At 38.6% G+C, this 18,532-nt stretch overlaps 1 protein-coding gene across 3 annotated transcripts in view; it reads right to left on the bottom strand.

The window, feature by feature from the left end:
- LOC136850762 (uncharacterized) overlaps positions 1-18,532 on the bottom strand; it is a 48,659-nt gene that overhangs the window by 20,390 nt on the left and 9,737 nt on the right. The window contains exons 1-8 of one of the 3 annotated variants that reach the window (XM_067124714.1): positions 15,378-15,565; positions 12,463-12,716; positions 12,013-12,107; positions 6,870-6,986; positions 6,038-6,160; positions 4,694-4,816; positions 4,253-4,420; positions 3,467-3,615 (exon numbers count right to left, since the gene is read on the bottom strand). In XM_067124714.1, the coding sequence (XP_066980815.1) occupies positions 3,467-3,615; positions 4,253-4,420; positions 4,694-4,816; positions 6,038-6,160; positions 6,870-6,986; positions 12,013-12,107; positions 12,463-12,715 (1,028 nt within the window). In that variant the 5' untranslated portion in view covers position 12,716; positions 15,378-15,565. Of the gene's footprint in view, positions 1-3,466; positions 3,616-4,252; positions 4,421-4,693; positions 4,817-6,037; positions 6,161-6,869; positions 6,987-12,012; positions 12,108-12,462; positions 12,717-15,377; positions 15,566-18,532 lie in introns of those variants that run through there. The other 2 variants (XM_067124715.1, XM_067124716.1) reach the window with 2 other exon arrangements.

The following is an 18,532-nucleotide window of genomic DNA, read 5'->3' as shown; positions in this document are numbered from 1 at the left end:
GGAAAGCACTGAATACTGACCTCTTCTTAAGCAGGCCAGTGCCGAACAGGGAAGCGATCTCCATCGAGCCGTCCTTCACAGCTTTGTCCAAACAAGACAACACACTGCTGAGGTCCTCCATACTGACTGAATCCTCTTCAAGACTTCTCTTGGCTAAGGCCCCAAGAGACCAGTCCATGAAGTTGAACACTTCCAGCACGCGGAAAAGGCCCTTGAGAAATGGTCCAGTCGCAAAGTCCCCAAGAAGCCTTGGCCGAATTGAGGGAGAGTCTTCTGGAAGAATCCACAAGAGAAGAAAAATCAGAGCCAGCAGAAGAGGGGAGAGCTAACCCCATCGGCTCCCTGGTTTCGTACCACATACCCGCTCTTCCCGAAAACCTGGAGGGAGGCAAGGAGAAGACAGTCTTGCCGGCATCTTTCTTTGAAGAGAGCCACTCTCCGAATCCTTTAAGAGCTTTCTTCATGGAGATCGTGGGACGCATCTTGACTAAAGAGGAAGATTTGAGGCCTTGGTGCTCGAGAGCATGGAACCCGGAGAAGGAGGAGAAGCAGGCTTGAGGGGAATCTCCATACTCCTGAACCAGAAGAGCTGTCAACCTCTTGTAATCTGAAATGGTGATATCTTTAGGGGATTCGTCCTCCGATAACGCCTCCAGGCCCGAAGGAGGAGGAGAACGTCTAGCAGCAGAAGGGCATTTGCCAGAAGAAGAACGCCTGGAAGGAGAGGAGCCTTTGTCCACTGGAGACCGAAGATCCGGAGAGAAGCGCCTGCAAGATGACTGGCGCCTACCAGGAGAAGAAGCTCGAACTGAAGAGGAGCCCTTGCAGGGAGAGGGGCGCCTAACAGACAAGAAGGAGGCTGGAGAAGAGCTTCTACGAGGAGAGGAACGAGAAGAGCGTTTGACTTTGAGAAAGTATCTCCAACAGGAAGATCGGCGGCGAGGGCGCGAGCGCCTGGGTGGAGAGGCGCTATCCGAGCGAAGAGAGCCGAGGAGAGGAGCACCTACCAGGGGGGAGAGCCTACCAGGAGAAGAGCGCCTAACAGGAGAGGAGCCCTACGAGGAGAGGAGCGCCTACCAGGAGAGGAGCGCCTGGGCGAGAGGAGCGCCTGCAAGGAGAGGAGCGCCTACCAGGAGAGGAGAGCCTGGAAGGAGAGGAGAGCCTGCTGCTGGAGGGGCGCTAACAGGAGAAGAACGCTTCAAAGAAGACGATTTGCTGGGAGAAGAGTGTCTCTTGGAGGACTTGATCGGAAGAGAGGTATCCTTCCGACGAGAGGAGCTCTTTGATAAAGAGCCAGCAAGAGCAGCGAGTTGAGCCTGGAGGCCTACCAGGATCTGTTTGGTGGACTCCTGAACACCAGAAGAAGAGGAGGGAGATCTACTGAGTTCTCTTCTTAGAAACAGGAGAACCTTCAGGAAGCGCTCAGGGCTAGAGTCTAATGCGTCTCCTCTAGGAGCCTTCCAAGTCCTCTTCAAAGGACTGACTCCTCAGCCGAACTCCAACCACGTTTAGGAGACGAAGAAGCAGAAGATGAGAAACACTTCTTTAAGATCCCTTTTCACGGGCGATCTAAGGCAGCCTGGGGACGCGTCAACAGGCGCTGCCGAAGGGACGCCTGACCGTTAGGGAGCTCTTCATCCCCCTTGCGGCTGTCGACATTCCTCCTCCACTGGGTCTGGGAGTTTGGAAGAGGTCTAGGCCTAGGAGCGATGCGGAGCCGGTCAGACGCCCCCTCCACTACACTGGGGACACTACACACATCACTATCACTTTCACTTTATTTTCCTCCAACGCACGCATCTGCAACTGCATCTTGCGGATCGTAGCCTTCATTGCAGCCATCTCCGACTACGAATCCACAGGTTCGACGAAGGGAGAAGGAGCTGAAACAACTGGAGTGACAGGAGAATCTGGAAGAGTGTTAGGTTCTAAATCTACCTCTTTGAAAGAGACCTACTAGAGCTTCTAGAAGAAGCCTTCCTAACTCTGTCCTTCTCCAACTTGCGTACATAAGAGTTCAAAGCCTTCCATTCCAGTTCAGTGAGACTCTCACATTCAACACACGTGTTCTCAATAGAGCAATCATTCTCCCTACACCTCGAACATACAGTATGAGGATCTACCCGAAGCTTTCGGTAGTCTCACCTTACAATCAGACCTAACACACACGAAACACCGGTGCAATACTCTGATCAGACATTCTTTAAGAAAATACCAAAGCCAAAAAAAAAAAAAAAACAGTCCACAAAAGCGTATGCCAAGCCAAAGATCTAATCGTCACCAAAGGTCAGTCCAAAATAATCCTCAGCAAGCGAAAAATGAAAGTCTAAGCAGAAGGAACCAACAACAGATGTTGCGGAACCAGCGACAGAGAAAATCTGACATGAAAACGGGAATGGTTTCTATTCCCGCCACCCAGCGGCGGGTATGGTAGATCACCTGACCTACCTGTTGCGTGTGCCTTGAAATTTGAATTTCTGTCGGGAACGTCGGAGACTATAGCTAAGTATATATCTGACGGGTAAGTTGCATGTACAAAAACATACTTTTCAGTCATTAATTAAGAAACCATTCAAACACAGCTTCATCTATTCATTTCTTCCCTGCATATTTCTAATCTATTTTGCTACTTTCTGGGAGCCACTCAGTAACTTCCATATTATCAGCTGAAACTGACAATAAAGTAGCCTGCACCTTATGTCACGTTGCTGACTACAAACTGCACGCTACCTGTGCCAATGTCTTGAAGTCTACTAATGTGACATGCACCTGTCTTTCTCATGAGATTTAGTACTACAGTTACCTGTTAAGGCTAACCTAATGCCTGGATTACTTTCACTCACTGCCAAATGGTGACGATAGAATAACCTTTCAGTTAAGTTTCTTACAGACACCTCAAAAACTTCACACAGGAATCATACTGCTGCCCAAAATAAGACAATAAGAAAGCTGAAACTAAATAACTGAGAGTGAAAATTATAGATCTGAGTAATTTGGCAATACAAGTTATAACAATACATAAATTTTTTAAAGTGCATGATTTTCTTGTGCAAGGGCTGAATCAAGGCATTCTTCCTAATGACAAAGTACTAAAGCCAGTTTATCCACAACTTTCATAACAAGATCCAGAAAACAGCCAAATGCCTTACCATCCAGAAGATGCTGGAACTCTACATATTTTACAAAAAAAAAAAAAAAATAAATAAAAAAATTAGAAAAGGTTTATTTTTGAAAGTGGTCCAATGATCTGGCACTGGATCTGTATGGCTGTTTGGTACACAGTTAGCAAGGATCAAAGTAGAATGATTGATGGCACAAGTTAACTAGTTCCAAAGACACATGATTGTATGTAAGGTCCCAACTAGTTATCAAAGATGAGAAAAACACTATAATTAGTGTTTAATGTTTTTGTACAGTAATGGCATATAAATATTCTACATTGTAACATAAAAATATGATTTCTTACTTTTCACATACATCTGGGGCCCCAAACACTCTAACTTTTATCCACTCCCAAGCACTATACTTTGCAGCCTGCACTCCAGGTTTGCACTCTTCAGGAATATCAGTAAACCCTCGTTTCATCATCCGGGCATGTCGTCGCGATTCGGCAACCTGGAATAGTCCAATTTTAAATAACATCCTGAAAAAATCTGATATCCCGTAAAAGGCACAAGCCACTATCATACAGTCTCTTTACATAATTAAAACTGAATGAGCAACCACCAGTGTAGCATACAATTCTGTAAAAATTTCCATACCATTGTTAAATCTCATTTTCCATATTGCATCAAACATTAACATAATTTTTTACTGTATTTGCCAAAAATTTTGTACAGTAAACATCCTGTATTCGCGGAGGATGTGCACCACACCCCCAACGAATAGCTAAAATCCGCGAATACTTAAAACCCTCCTAAAAGCACTTAGATCTGTCTATTTTGATACTTTAAACACAAACAAACCCTCTAAAAATGCTTATACCTGAGTATTTTAATAGTTTTATCACCAAACGTGCATTTAGTCATGAAAATTATATGAAAATACAGTAATCAGTGAATATTTCTCAGTGAAAAATACAGAGAAATGGGCGAATTTTCCACGAATAGTGTGTAGCCTATATACGTTCCACAGAGAAATCTGCAATAGGTGAGTGCGCGAATCGAGAGACCGCAAATACAGGGGGTTCACTATACAGCTAGTAAATACAAACAGCAGTAGGCTACCAACCATGTTGTGTATAGTGACATACCTTATGCATATGTCGCCAATGCCACATGCAACAAATGAAGAACAAAAGAACAATCATCATCATGATAACCCTCATCCATCTTAGTTCTTGTTGAATATCTTTTATAAAAAGATAAATTGCCCACATAGCGAGAACTAGAAATCCCATGCATAAAACATACAGCCACACCTGAAAGGAGATGCAAGATTCTAATAGAACCTTCAGTAACTGTTGCAGATATCAAATATTCCTATTTTGTGATAACAAAATCCACGACTAAATGTTAGCACTTAAAACAGTTAATTTGATTACACAAAGCAAGACTAAACCTTCACACTTGAAACGGTGTTTTAGGATAAAAAGACGCTTCCTTTACACTTTAACTGACTAAGATGTATTAGAATCCATCTTGAAAACGTTTCTCACATGTTCAAAATGGGATACAGTATTAGCCTACAATACCTCAACATTCTTTCCAATTTCAAAAACAGCTATGGCTTTCTCCACAAATGAAAGGATGTTGAATTGTTGGCTGTCATCTGTCACTTCTTCCAGTTTCATGGCACTTTGTAAGAATTCGTCAACCTGAAACAAAATTGCATTTTACCATTCATGAATACTGTAATAACCTTTGATTTATTCAAATACAAATAAGAATGTATGAGGTCTATCAGGAGTACTGCTGTCTTCAATTGCATGTAAACAAACAAGTTTGTAAAACTCATAGAACAATTTGCTAATCAAGCCAATAAAAGTAAAATTACTTTTTATACACAAACACTGTATGATATAGACCTTATACACTGAGGATATAAATACGATCAAAATCTAATCTACATTATGTGTAACTGAGTAATTCGGTATTATATAGAAAACAGATGATAAGTACAAGTATCTAAAACTAATTGTGGAAAGCCAAGAAAACTATAAGCAGGGTAATTGATCCAACTGAAGTTTAACACTTCCAGTAGCTGGGAGCTGATGAAGGCAGACATTTACTGAAACCAGGATTGGGAAAGATTCTTCCAGGTTCCTCATGACAGTTCAAATGAGGACATGTAGTCCATACCCTTCAAAAGAATACCTGGCTCAAGGTTGAGCAATAGCCTTTAACTGTGAGCACTGAAAGGGGCTTTCACTCACCAAAAGAGGAAAAACAAGATGACCCACTTCCCCATGTATAGACCTACTATGGATAACCAGAGTACAAGATACCTCTTATGCAGTCCTGAGAAAAATTCCTTTCTCAAAGGGGCTGCTGGAAAGCCTCCTATCATATAGAGAGAGATTTCACAGCCTGGTGGTACTTCAGCATGTAGTGCTGTTGAAGAAGAACATGTCACGAAGGAATCTCTCTCAGTGCCTCAACAAAAAAAGGCAACAGACTAGTTTTAAAGGAAGCAATTGCTAGAAGCAAGAAAAACTATAATTTTCAATGACTCCCTGATTATACCACAGTCTGGGAAGGTTTAATACCCAAACCCAACAATGAAAATGAAGATTTAGTCAAATTTCTGCAGGTCTACATACTGAAAATTCAAATTTTTCCAAATTTCAATTTTAGCTTTCTATGACTTAGAAATGAAGATTAATGTTATTTATGTACCCTGATTATAAAGGCTTAGTCATAGAATGAAATAATAGGAAATGTGTGAGAAAATAAAATTTCACTAGATGACACATATTATGCCATGAGGTTCTGCATGTGTACTTGCATGCGTTTTCTCCAAGTTGACCTGATTTATAAAATGTTTTGCAAAAAACTAAAAAAAATTCTAACAAAATGGCTTTCAAGATAATAGTTACCTGTCGTATATTATTCTGATTGTGTAAAAAATCTTGTAGTGTGATCAAGTCATCCTTCGTGAAATGCACCGAGAGAAATCTTATCATAGCTTCATCAGGATCTTTGAGTATATGCTCAGCATCCTGCATGTAAAAGAAAATATTACATTATATAAAATATTTCTGGATGAAAAGGACAAAACATTACCAATGAAAGTAAAGAAAAACATTACTTACAAAAGCCATCCTCTCCTAGCTGGAATAACAAAGAAATAATAAAAAAAATATTTAAATTTTTGGCTAATCAAATTCATAATACTGAATACATGTACAAAGCAACTGGACTCTTATAATATGATTTTCATCTGCTTCTTAAATTTCCCTAAATTTCCGTAAGCCTTGATATGCACTTTGGGGTTGAGTCAGGCCACTGAATAACTTAGTGCTTATGCTTCACTTAGAAGTTAGTAACAACGTACAGCTGTATAAGACTATACATCTCCCACCCTCCAATAGAGTATGAGGTTAGTCTTTACTGCAAACAGTAATGATACACAGAAATGATCTCATTTTTGTTTCTTCCAGATGTCTTTGTTTTCCTTCCAACTTTTATTATAGTTATGTACAGTATATTATAAAAGAAGTGGCTCTCTTTCTGGCTACCATTCTTGTCTATATCAACATAGTGCAATTATCTCTATCTTTGACACTCTATATATCTAACACTCCATGAAATTAACAATGGAATTTCATATCCTTAGGAGACTTCTAATTTTAAAGATGTACAACAGTTTCTGTGATAATTAAAATAAATCTCCTTTTTTAAAATATAGCTTACACCTAGATAACTAACCTCCAATTTCAAGACATTCCAAAAGTGATACACTAGTCGTCGGTAAAATGCCATTACGTCAACAGACCCTTCCTTTAGTAATTTCTTCTCCAGAGCTCTCAGATTTTCATTTTTATTCTGAAAGTATACAAAGTTAACCAAGATACAAGTTAAGGGGTAAGACTGTGTTAAATTCTAAAAAGATAAGGCCAGATTAATCTCACAAGATATTTACTGCCGTCACCCTGACCCACACACAGCACATATGCAGTATTCCAATTCTACTTACAAAAGAAATGTAGACACACAGGATTTTCACTTTACAATAGCTATGTGTACGTGCTACCTTAAATATTAGCATTTCAACAACACAGGATCACCAACTGGGTTTTTTAAGAAAAAAATTTACTTTTTTAATTCATGCCCATCAATTCACAATACAGTGAACCCTCATTTATCGCGGTAGATAGGTTCCAGAACTGGCCGCGATAGCTGAAAATCCGCGAAGTAGGGACACCATATTTACAGTATTTATTTAACATGTATTCAGTCTTTTAAAACCCTCCCTTTACATAGTACTGTTAACAAACCACCCTTTACAGTAATGTGCAGATATCTACAATACGTACATACAGTACACAGGCACAAATGATAAGCAATAAAACAGTAAGTGAACATAAAAAATAGAAAGATTGTTATGGTGCGTACTGTACAATTGTACAGTATTTTACTCACCACGATAGAGTTGGAAGTTACAATAAAGCCCTACTGTATGTACTGTTAACAAACCACCCTTTAATGTACAGAACACTTAATGCATGTACAGTACCTAATCTAAAACAGGCACTAATATTAAAATGTTAGAATATTAAAGTATATAAAGAAATAAAGATTGTTACTGTACCCACCATGAAAGAAGTTGAAGAAAAACTTGAATGATGATGGCGATGAATTTGCTGCACAGTAGAAATGATGATGATGAAGCTGATGATGTCTTCTACTGTGCAGCCAATGATTGTATTTTATGTCTCTTCAGACTGAGGTGTCTTTTCCTGGGACACCTCTTCAACTTCTTCCTGGGACACTTCTTCAATTTCTTCCGAAGGCATAGTAGCAGGAGGAACTGGCTCTTTTTTGCGAGGCTGGAAGAACATTGTGATCGGAAGTTGCTGCCGCTGCTTCTTTTTTCGATCGAAGAGCATCCTGTAGGGAGTCATGTCTTCATCGATTTTGTTGCAGAACTGCAGAGAACGAACCATATCCTCGTCCCATTCTTGTGACAATTCTTTCAGCTCCTTCGCTAGGTTGCAGAGCTTGGCAAGCCGTTCTAATGTTAAGCCTGTTTCTTCGACAACTTCTTGGGTCTCTTCCTGTGGTTCATTTTCTTCCTCACTGGCTGATTTTGTCAGGTCTTCGAGGTCTGCGTCAGTTAGCGGCTGGGAATGGCAGTCCAACAACTCGCCAACGTCTTCCGTCGCCATGTCGCCAAACCCGTCACCTCCAATTATCGCAGCCAACTGCACAGATTTCCGTACTGCAGAGTGTTGAATCTCGGCAGGCGTAAATCCTCGTCGTCGTAAACAATCTCGACCACAACTTCCTCCAGCTCGCGTTAACGGTAGCAGGTTTCATTTCTTGCAGTGCCTTCTGGATGTTCTGAAGGCACGTGGCAATTGTGTACTGCCGCCAGTACGCCTTCAAATTGAATGTTTCATCCTCATCTTCTTGGGCGGCATCCACACACACGCAATGAGGTCCGCCAAGGTATTCTTCGTGTAGAGGGCCTTGAACGCCCTGATAACCCCTGGTCCATCGGTTGAATTAAGGGCGTTGTGTTGGGTGGCAGGAACTCAACCTGAATGCCCTCATGCGAAAAGATCAGTCGCGTGTCCACCAGCGTTATCCAACAGGAGAAGGATCTTAAATGGCAAGCCCTTCTCTAAGAGATATTTACTGACTTGTGGGATAAAACACTGGTGGAACCAGTTGGAGGTCAGCATCTTTGTAATCCATGCTTTTGGATTATGCATCCAATACAAGGGAAGGAGATTCTTATTTTTATTTTTCAAAGCACGAGGGTTTTTCGACTTATAAATAAGCCCTGGCTTTAGCAAAATCCCGCAGCATTGCCACACATCACGAGGGTAACACGATCTTTGAATGCTTTAAAGCCAGAGGCTTTGGCTTCTTCTTTGAACAGGAAAGTTCGCGATGGCATTCTCTTCCAAAACAAACCCGTCTCGTCCATATTAAAGACTTGTTGGGCTTGTATCCACCTTCAGCGAAAATATTCTTGAACGTCTCATTCGCGTAAGTTTCAGCAGTGACCGTGTCAGCGGAAGCAGCTCGCCATGCAAGGAAACGCTTTTCAGGCCGAAGCGTTTCTGAAACTTGGCGAACCATCCTTTGCTGGCGGTAAAACGTCGTGTCTGAGGCTGGGAATCAGTGGATGTCCCTGCTTGAGGTTCATCTACATCATCTTAGTCATCTTCCTCTTCTTCTTCAGCGTGGTCGCCATCATCTTGAGGTTCCTTTGCCGCGAAATTCTCATACAACCTCAAAGCCTTGGTTCGGATGGTGTTCGTATCAAGGCTATTTTCTTCTTCCGCAGTCGGCAATCCAGATTGACAAAGCACCTTCCATACGGACGATCGTTTTATTACGAGCCGTAATAACTCGCTTTGCTGACTTGCTAAAGGTGATGGCAGCCGTCTTCCTAATCTTCGCCTCATCCTTCTTAATGTAGCGAACGGTGGATTCGTTCACTCCAAAATGGTGGGCCACGGCCACGTAACTTCTCCCCTTCCTTCAACATATCGAGAAGTGTCACCTTCTCAGCAATCGTCATCATTTTCCGTTGGCGTTTAGGCTCAGTACCAGCCTTAGCAGAAGCAGAACGCTTGGGAGCCATTGTAGGAGTTAAACAAAGTTAAAAAAAAAGTTCAACTTCAAACACACACTGTCACGCACAGCACTGGTAATGTAAACAGCATCTATCTACCGAGAGAGTGGGAAACGAAGTGGCCGCGAGAAGATGCTGCGGGTCAGAGACAAGGGAAGCTGCTGCGGGTCGGAGAAACGGTCAAAACACCAATCACAGGCGAGATTACAAAACTTGGGAGCTGATTCGTCATCTGTCACCAATGGAACCAATCACAGCCCATCTTACATGCTAGTTTCAAATTCAAATATACTTTACGCTATTTTATGCTTTTTTGTTGTAGTAGTATAGGTTTATTCGAGATGTGATTTTTGCAACAAACAATATTATTGGATGCAGTACAAAAGATTCATGGAAAAGATGCACATTCATTACATTTGTATTTTATAATTAGTATATATGTAGCCATCAGCAGCCTTACACCATTCAAATATGACAATGTCAGACTGCATCTGATTAGCGTTTCATGTTCAGTTTAATTTTACTAGTACTATAATGAATTATCGTATGATCACATTCTCTTTTTGTTTAATTTCATTTTGTACTGAATTATATGTCATAATGCAATGAACCAACAGTACTAGCAGATATTAATAATTATTAATGGAATTAATGAAATACTTGGGTCTTCATATATCGCGACTATTTTTTAAATTTCCTGAAAATCCGCTATATATTTTCTCTTATAATATACATACGTAATGGAAAAAATCCACGAAGTCGTGAATCCGCGATAGTCGAACCGCAAAGTAGCGAGGGTTCACTGTATACAGTAAACTCCCCTGTATTTGCGAGGGATGCGTATCACACCCCACTGTGAATAGCTAAAATCAGTGAATACTTAAAACACCTCTAAAACACTTAGAGCTGCCTATTTTGATAATTCAAACACAAAAAAAAAAATCTAAAAATGCTTATACCTGAGTATTTTAATAGTTTTATCACAAAAAGTGTATTTAGTCATGAAAATGATTGAAAATACAGTAATTAGTAAATATTTCTCAGTGAAAGATACCACAAATGGGCAAATTTTCCGTGAATAATATGTACTGCATACTTGTTCCACAGAGAAATCAGCGAATCATGAGAACGAAAAAACGGGGGTTTACTGTAGTGCATTCCAAGAACATTTCCACCTGGCAAGGTATGTATCTGGAACACTACAAGTAGTCCCAACTTATCAATCATGATTTCTGTGATTATCTTACAGCATCTACTGCAGGTACTGCTATCAGATGACTTGAAATACCAGGGCTCCCTGAATCACTCACTATATCCCTGTATGCCTATACAGTATATGGTGTTTAATTGCTTCATCTCCATCACATAGTAACTGAACTACAACTCTAATCCTACTGAGACTACTACTGTGTTATATGACTGTAGTTAGTATGAGTAAATACATGAAAAAATCATGCATGAGAAAATAAATAACTTAGAACTTAGAATACATCAAAAATAACAAAGCACTGTCATGGCAGAAAGTAAGGATATTATTAACCTCAATCATTTTTTCCCAAAATTATCCATCTTGAGAAAGTTTTGTTAAAATTTTCACACTTTCTACAAAATCTAATTAGTTATCACACAAACCTGCTGACAGCCTTTTCACCTTCACTTTTCCCTTAAAATGATTTCCCCATGTCTGCCTCCATGAGGACATCTAAAGAATGTTGTAACTCAGTTTCCTCAAAATACTTTCCTTAGTTTTCACATAGCCCAACCGTCAATTATCTTACACTGATCTCTGATTAATTTCCTCCAAAAGTTAATGATCTAGATTAATTGACTCATTTATGGAATTTAAACTGTCAAGCCAAACACTGGGGCAATTTCAGCTATACAGTGCTTAAGACAGTGAAGAGATTGGAGTGGTTGGACAGCAAATTGAAGGGATCTAGAAAATACAGAAGATGAAGTGCAAAGACCTAAGGTGGAACTGGAAGAGTAAAAGGCTAAACAGTGGCCACAACTAGGTATCAAGGGAATGTTACAAGCCACCTTTAATACTGCCTAATGCACCGCCTGAGGTGCAGTGATGGCACTAACCCCCTATTCAGTAATGATCTAGAGAAGGTTTCTTAAAAAGTTTTTTTTTTTTTTTTACAAAACTTCACCTTCTCTTTAAAAGTATTTTTTACAGAACTTCATCAAAATATGCATGTTAACTTTTTACTCAACCTTCCTAATGCAGACAAACAAACAAACAAAAGTAAAACTTACATCAATATCTCTCTCTAAAATATTCAGTTGTTCTAGGCACTTCGAAAGTTTCTGAGATTCTTCACTCCACCTCATTTTATCAAAACTACAAGTTTCTGGAAAAGAATCAAACAAACAAGTGAAAGTTCAAAAGCTCAAGAAATGTTGTCAATGTTCAAGAAGTTAAGAGACACCTGTAGCAGTTTTACAGTATATACATTAAGTTCAGAACTTACACTGTTGAAACTGCATGTTGAAGAAGCATAACTTGTAGCCTCATGGATACAACCTTTTCATGTACTATACCTTGTATAAGACTTTATGTTACAGACCTACAACTATAAATCTTAAGACACAGATATTTCCCTTAATGCCAAGCACAGCTGAAACAATCAGAGGAGTTTAAGTCATTAGTGAGAGATAAGCAGATTACTGTAAATAGTTCAAAATAACAGTTTTAACACAAGTTACCTTCATCAAGCTTATTGAGATTTTCTTCAAAGATAATGGGACGCTTTACATCTTTCTTTGCCCCTGCCTGTTCTTTCTTCCCTGGGTAGTTAAGCATATCGTGAAGATCAATATCATCTTCCTTTTCTTCATAAAGTTTACCAAGGTAGAAATCTAAATCATCATCCTCTTCGTTATCTATGAAGTCTTCCCCTCCATGAGCAACGCAGAACATGAAGATGAAAACGTAAGCCAGGCACCATTTATATATCATTCTGAAAAACAATAGTAAAAATTAAAAATATATAAAAAAAGAGACTGCAAAATGTACAATCTTACAACTTGAGTTGCTTGAATTTATCACACTTTTTATCAGCACTTTCATCATTCGTAATGTGAATTTTTGTACTGTATATACGATTTTATCTGGCAAAGGTGAAGCTGTCACAACCCCCTTCACTTTTCTGTGGGACTCCTTAAAGACTCAAAGTTGTTCTCCCATGATCACCTTGATAGCAGCAGTGTTTACTAATCATATCTCCACATTTCTCACCTGATTCATCCTTTATCTTTTTTTTATCTACTCAATTATGTTTTCAGTAATGTGTATAAAAGTTCAGGCTATTGTTTGAGACACTTACCCCTTCCAGTCAGGTTAGGTTAAGATTAAGTTCTGGAAAGTAAGGTTAGGAGGCATCCCTGTAATTTACTCAGACTCACAACAATTTAGGTTTGGTGGGATGAACAGAGAGAAGCAAAGCCTGTGGTCTGGTAAGATCCAGGGGCCTTAGTTTAGGTAGAGAAGGTAAGGTTGGGATGCATCTCATCCTTGTGACATCTTTATTCTTTATGATGTACCGTGCAACTGATGGCGATTACAGACATGAACCATGTCTTTTTTTTATTTCTTATCTTGCAATTCACTCATTTCTGGTTTTCTATCACCCTTAAAAATCCAGTTTCATACTGGAGTCCTGCCATAATTATTATATAGGGGCTTGGGAAGCTAATACAAATACTCAACAGGGTTCAAAAACTTACAATACTGTACAGACAATAAATACATGTATGCAATATAAAATTGGGAAAGGAAAATCTTATTAATTTTTTCTTATACATACTAAATATCTGCTGATTCAAACCAATTAAACTTAAAAAATTCTTCTGTTTATATAAGTATTATGATGATGTTTTATGGCTCTTCTTACTTTTCACAGCAGTTTTCTGTTTAACAATGGCTACCTTCTATGTAAGAAGGGTTGATGGCAAACTTGAGTGATTTAGGGTGATCAAGGTGAGGTTACAATGGGAGTTCACTTCTTCCCCTAGTTGGGACTCAGTGCCCTACCTAAGTAAGTTAAGGTTAGGTTAGGTTAAGATGAATCACTGTAGGCTATTCTACCCTCTGACATTTACGAAACTCCAACCTGGCTAGGTTGTGTGTCTGCTTGGTCCACCTCTTCCAAACCCCCATCAAAATAAGGACTTGGGGTAATCCTGCAGTTTAGGGGTCCAAATTCAACACTCCCTTGTGAGTGTTTAAATGTTTTCTTTTCTATTTTCAATTTCTTCTTTCAACAGATCTGCAAACTGAAGTATATTTGCTAAAAAATGAGCAGTTTATCTGCTCACAGAAGTAGAGATTTACAATTTTCTCAAGATTCTAAGGGCCCGTATCCCTAAAGACATGCTTTTGTTTATTTATGTTCATCCTTTATTCCCTTTGTTTTTTACAACCTCTGCTTCTGTATGCAAATAAACTGCATTTTTCCATTATTTTTCATGATTCAATAAATATTTGATAAATCTGTGAGCTGAGCTTGATTTTAAGTAATGCAATGAATCTGGACCCCTAAACTGTAGGATTACTGGACTTGGTACCCTAGGTTAGGTTAGGGTGCATCCATGTTACATTCCTTGTTATAACTGCCACAATGAAACTTTTTTAGATTCATATCAGTTCTCCATACTGGGGTGCTTTATTTTTTCTGTTCACATCTCCTTGGCATCCGTACTACAAGAAGCGGAGTTTCTACAGAAAGGCCCTGCAGGACGGCATAGCCTATCTAGTACAAACAACCCTTTATGGATGAACACAACAACTGACACAAAAGACAATAAATTTCTTGAGAGAGGCTATCTATAAATTTATCAAATTATCCCACATAGCCTACATGGGCTATATTGCATTACATACAACTTCTTTATTGTTCTGTCAAAAAATGTTATCAATAAGTGTTATCTATAATTGGTAAAATTTTATAAGTTGCCAATATAAAGTAATACCACATAAAATAGGGGTGTTTACTGGTTACAATTTTGCCGTATTAGTTATGGAGCGGGTATTGTCATACCTTATAAATTGTAATTTGATATAGAGCTCTTTTAAATAATGTAGGTTACAATTTCATATCGTGTATTGGCAACTTATAAAATAAGACCCTATAATTACCCAAAAAAGCATAACCTATGAAATACTGACTGCTACCATATCGAGATATTTAGGCTAGGCTACTGTCTCTCCATGTATCAATATCCATGACAATAAGGCTGGAATTTAAGTCAAAATTTCCCAATATAACCTTAAACGCCCAAAAACACACACCCGTTTCCCACTTGGGTCATTACAGGCTTGACCGTGGCGGAAACTGTTGATGATGATGGACAAACAAAAGAAATAAATGGCAATGGCTGATATATTGGCTAGGAATCAAAGTAGTCTGTCGCATTATTTGTTATTTTCAAGTAAATTTACCACATTATAAGTTATTTTTATGTAAAACCTAACTCTTCGTACAGGCTTGTACGCAGCTAAGTTTTTAATCCTATTTATCGTTTTGTATTTTTGGGGGGAATGGGAGAGGCCCTTGGAGTCTCTAAGATAGCGTCGTCCTTAAATAAAATCTCCATTAAGAGAATAAATTCGATATACTGACCTTTTTCGAGTTAGCGTAGGTCGCAGCGTTCTTAAAATTAGTATCTAAAATTTGCCTAGTGACTAGAAGTAGTAGTAGTAGTAGTAGTAACTAGTAGGCGTAGGAGTAACAGGCTGCCCTTTGCCTTGAAGTTCAAAAGAGCAGTCGTAGATTTGGAAAGGTTATTCCTTTGTAACAGCCCCTCAGTTAAAACGTAAAACCCTGGTTCTTTGACTTCTTTTCAAATTTTCAAGCTATATGCTAAACATGAAACGCCACCGACAAACACAGGATGACTAATCCCTGCCAAATCCTACTAATTAAAATTAATTTTTCAAATATTCTGGTTTTACGCACCATTTCATAACATTATTCCTCACAACCTTATTCCCCTGCGTTTAGATTTTCCTACAGTATTCCTTATTACTATTTCCATTCTTTCGCTGATTCCTGGAGCTTTTATTCTTTTCGTTTGTTTTCTTGCACTTTCCTGTAGGCTAGATAATTTAATTTTTAATTCTCGTACACTTGGTTTACTTCAGCCCCTAATGCATGCTAATCTAGCACCTGAAGACTAAACCAGACCACCTGTTAAGGTAAGTGATTTTATAGATACTTCCCCTTCCCTGGTTTTGACAACCTGGATTTTCAAGAGGAAAATAGTATCAAAATTCCATTGCTTATTTAAGATAGAGTCCCTATTTTATGTTGGGCGTTTTGAGACGGTTAAGTTTGATCTTGATCTCTTATTGTTATGAGTTTGAGGCATGTAAATAAATTCAGTTAGATTTTCCCCTGAGGTTACCGTAAACTATATATCAAATTATGTCAGGTTTCATTGTGACTGCAGCATATTTGTCTAGAGGTCTTTTTGCTATAAAACTATTTATGTTAATTCTTTCCATAAATATCGGTTTCTTAATTTAGTTCCTCTTTTATCTCTGCGTCAGTTTTCTTCCTTGAATTATTTCAGTTTGTTTTCTTCTTTATACCCTAATATTATGGCACAAATTATCGTTCCATATCGAAATCCCTTTACACTGGGGATAACTTAAGCTTAAAGGGACTCAGATATTATAAGTACAGTACATCTGCCCTGACCTTTTAGGTTTGGTAGAGAGGTTTCAAGGACTTACCCACTAAGCTATTTAGTAGAAAACTTAAGCTCTCGCTGGGGTTAAGTTATTAAGTTATTCCTGAGTTAAAGTGAATTCGAATGCCGCACTTTGTTTCTGTACTTAATTTATTTTTATGTGGGCCTCGTTTATTTCAGCTTTTTTCCCCTCTATTGATCGCCTATGTTGGTTGCTTAGTGTCCGAAGGGCCATGTCAGGCACTTTTACTTTTTTTTTTTTTTTCACACGCTACCACACCACAATCTAAAAGGTTGTTCCAATGTTTTGGGATAAACTTGGATATAGGCTACCTTCAATTCTTATTTCTTTTTCGCATGTATGGATATAGGTGTGCATGTGTATTAAGATATATGTTTTACAGATTGATTAGATGCCATACACTTTGTTTATTGTCTTAACACTGAATACTTTTATTAGTTATACTGCATGCGTTTACAGTTTTCTTTATTCTGCTAACATCGATAAAACCTAACTTGCAACTTATTTAAGAAAGTTGGGTGATAAAATCTTCTTGAACTACACTGTACGCCTCCAACTATAACTAAGTAATTCCAGCTGAACCTACTCGCACCTCAAACAATTCACTGGATTCAAGCTCAAAGAACATTTCTGAGGTAGGTGAGGACAAATATTTTGGGTTTATGACTATCTCTGACAACTGAACCTTGCTGGGTGACATCTCCTTCAATCTGCGTGACCTTAGTACCACAGTTGAAAAGCTGTTGTCAAGGCCTCTCGCCGAGAATGAAAAAAATAGCAGCGCTTTATTGCAACAAACATGCTTGAAGTTGATGATAAACCTCATCCTATCAAGAAATTTGGAGAAAAAAACCTTTATCATTATGATATTATCATATCAGCTATGCTACATCATGTAACAAGTTTATCTTATACAAACTTTTAGTTAGGCACAAAAGATTTATCATTCGTTAGTTTAACAAAGATGAGGTCATACATTATCAACATATATGCGTACATATTCTCTTATGTGAACCGTCATGAATTTATGATGATTCATTAACACGGGCACGCAGAAAGACCGTAATATAAACGCTTAAATTTAAAGAAAAAACAAGGCGAATTTCATGGTCATCAATTTTCAAGAACGTTATTATCTTTCGGACTAGGTTTGTAAGGCTCTGTCATATACATATATATATATATATATATATATATATATATATATATATATATATATATATATATATATATATAGTGCAATGTAACTTGGTTGCCTCAGCATTACCGAAAGGCTGTTATTGACCCCCTACCAAACCAACGACCATCAAACTGTGATACCACCTCCTTCAGTAGGAAGATAAACCGGGAGGGCTAGGACATTGTAGTTACTACTGGAAAGATGTGACATCCTCTTTTGCTAGCCTGACGCATCGTCGGCCACATTTGTACTACCTTTTCTTACAGGGTAGGTTCCTTAGGCCTATTGCAGACGCATCGACTGTCCCCTCCAGCAGCCGTTTATGGTACAGCACCGCAGAGTCCCTAAATCAGCCATGGATATTTGTGAAAATTTTCACACGCTCCTACCACATAAAAAAAAAGAGAAAGGAAAAAAAGCACGCCGATTTCGTCACCATAGGCCTGATTCCGACGCACTGACTGTCCGCTGGCAGCTGTGCCGTGAGTTCCAGATAGCGAACCGTTTTATGACTATTCATATCATATCATACGACACATCCGTGAGCATATGTGTGTGTGTGTGCGTATATGTATATCTCTCAGATGAAATAATATGGATATTGCCTATGTCAGAGAGTGACAATTAATGTGGATCAAAGACAGCGTAAGCTGAATTCTCCTTTGGAAAACATGCATCCGAGATGCCGACAAAAGTCGAGTACAGAAAGCCAAGCAATATATATACACACACACACACATACATACATATACATATATATATATATATATATATATATATATATATATATATATATATATATATACTGTATATATAAGTACATATAAAAACACCGTACAAAAGCAATAAGCTCTGTATATGTTTTTACAAAAACTACATTT

The sequence above is a fragment of the Macrobrachium rosenbergii genome, chromosome 22 (assembly GCF_040412425.1).
Source record: "Macrobrachium rosenbergii isolate ZJJX-2024 chromosome 22, ASM4041242v1, whole genome shotgun sequence".
Classification (NCBI taxonomy): Eukaryota; Metazoa; Arthropoda; class Malacostraca; order Decapoda; family Palaemonidae; genus Macrobrachium; species Macrobrachium rosenbergii.
This window is presented reverse-complemented; position numbering and strand designations above follow the sequence as displayed.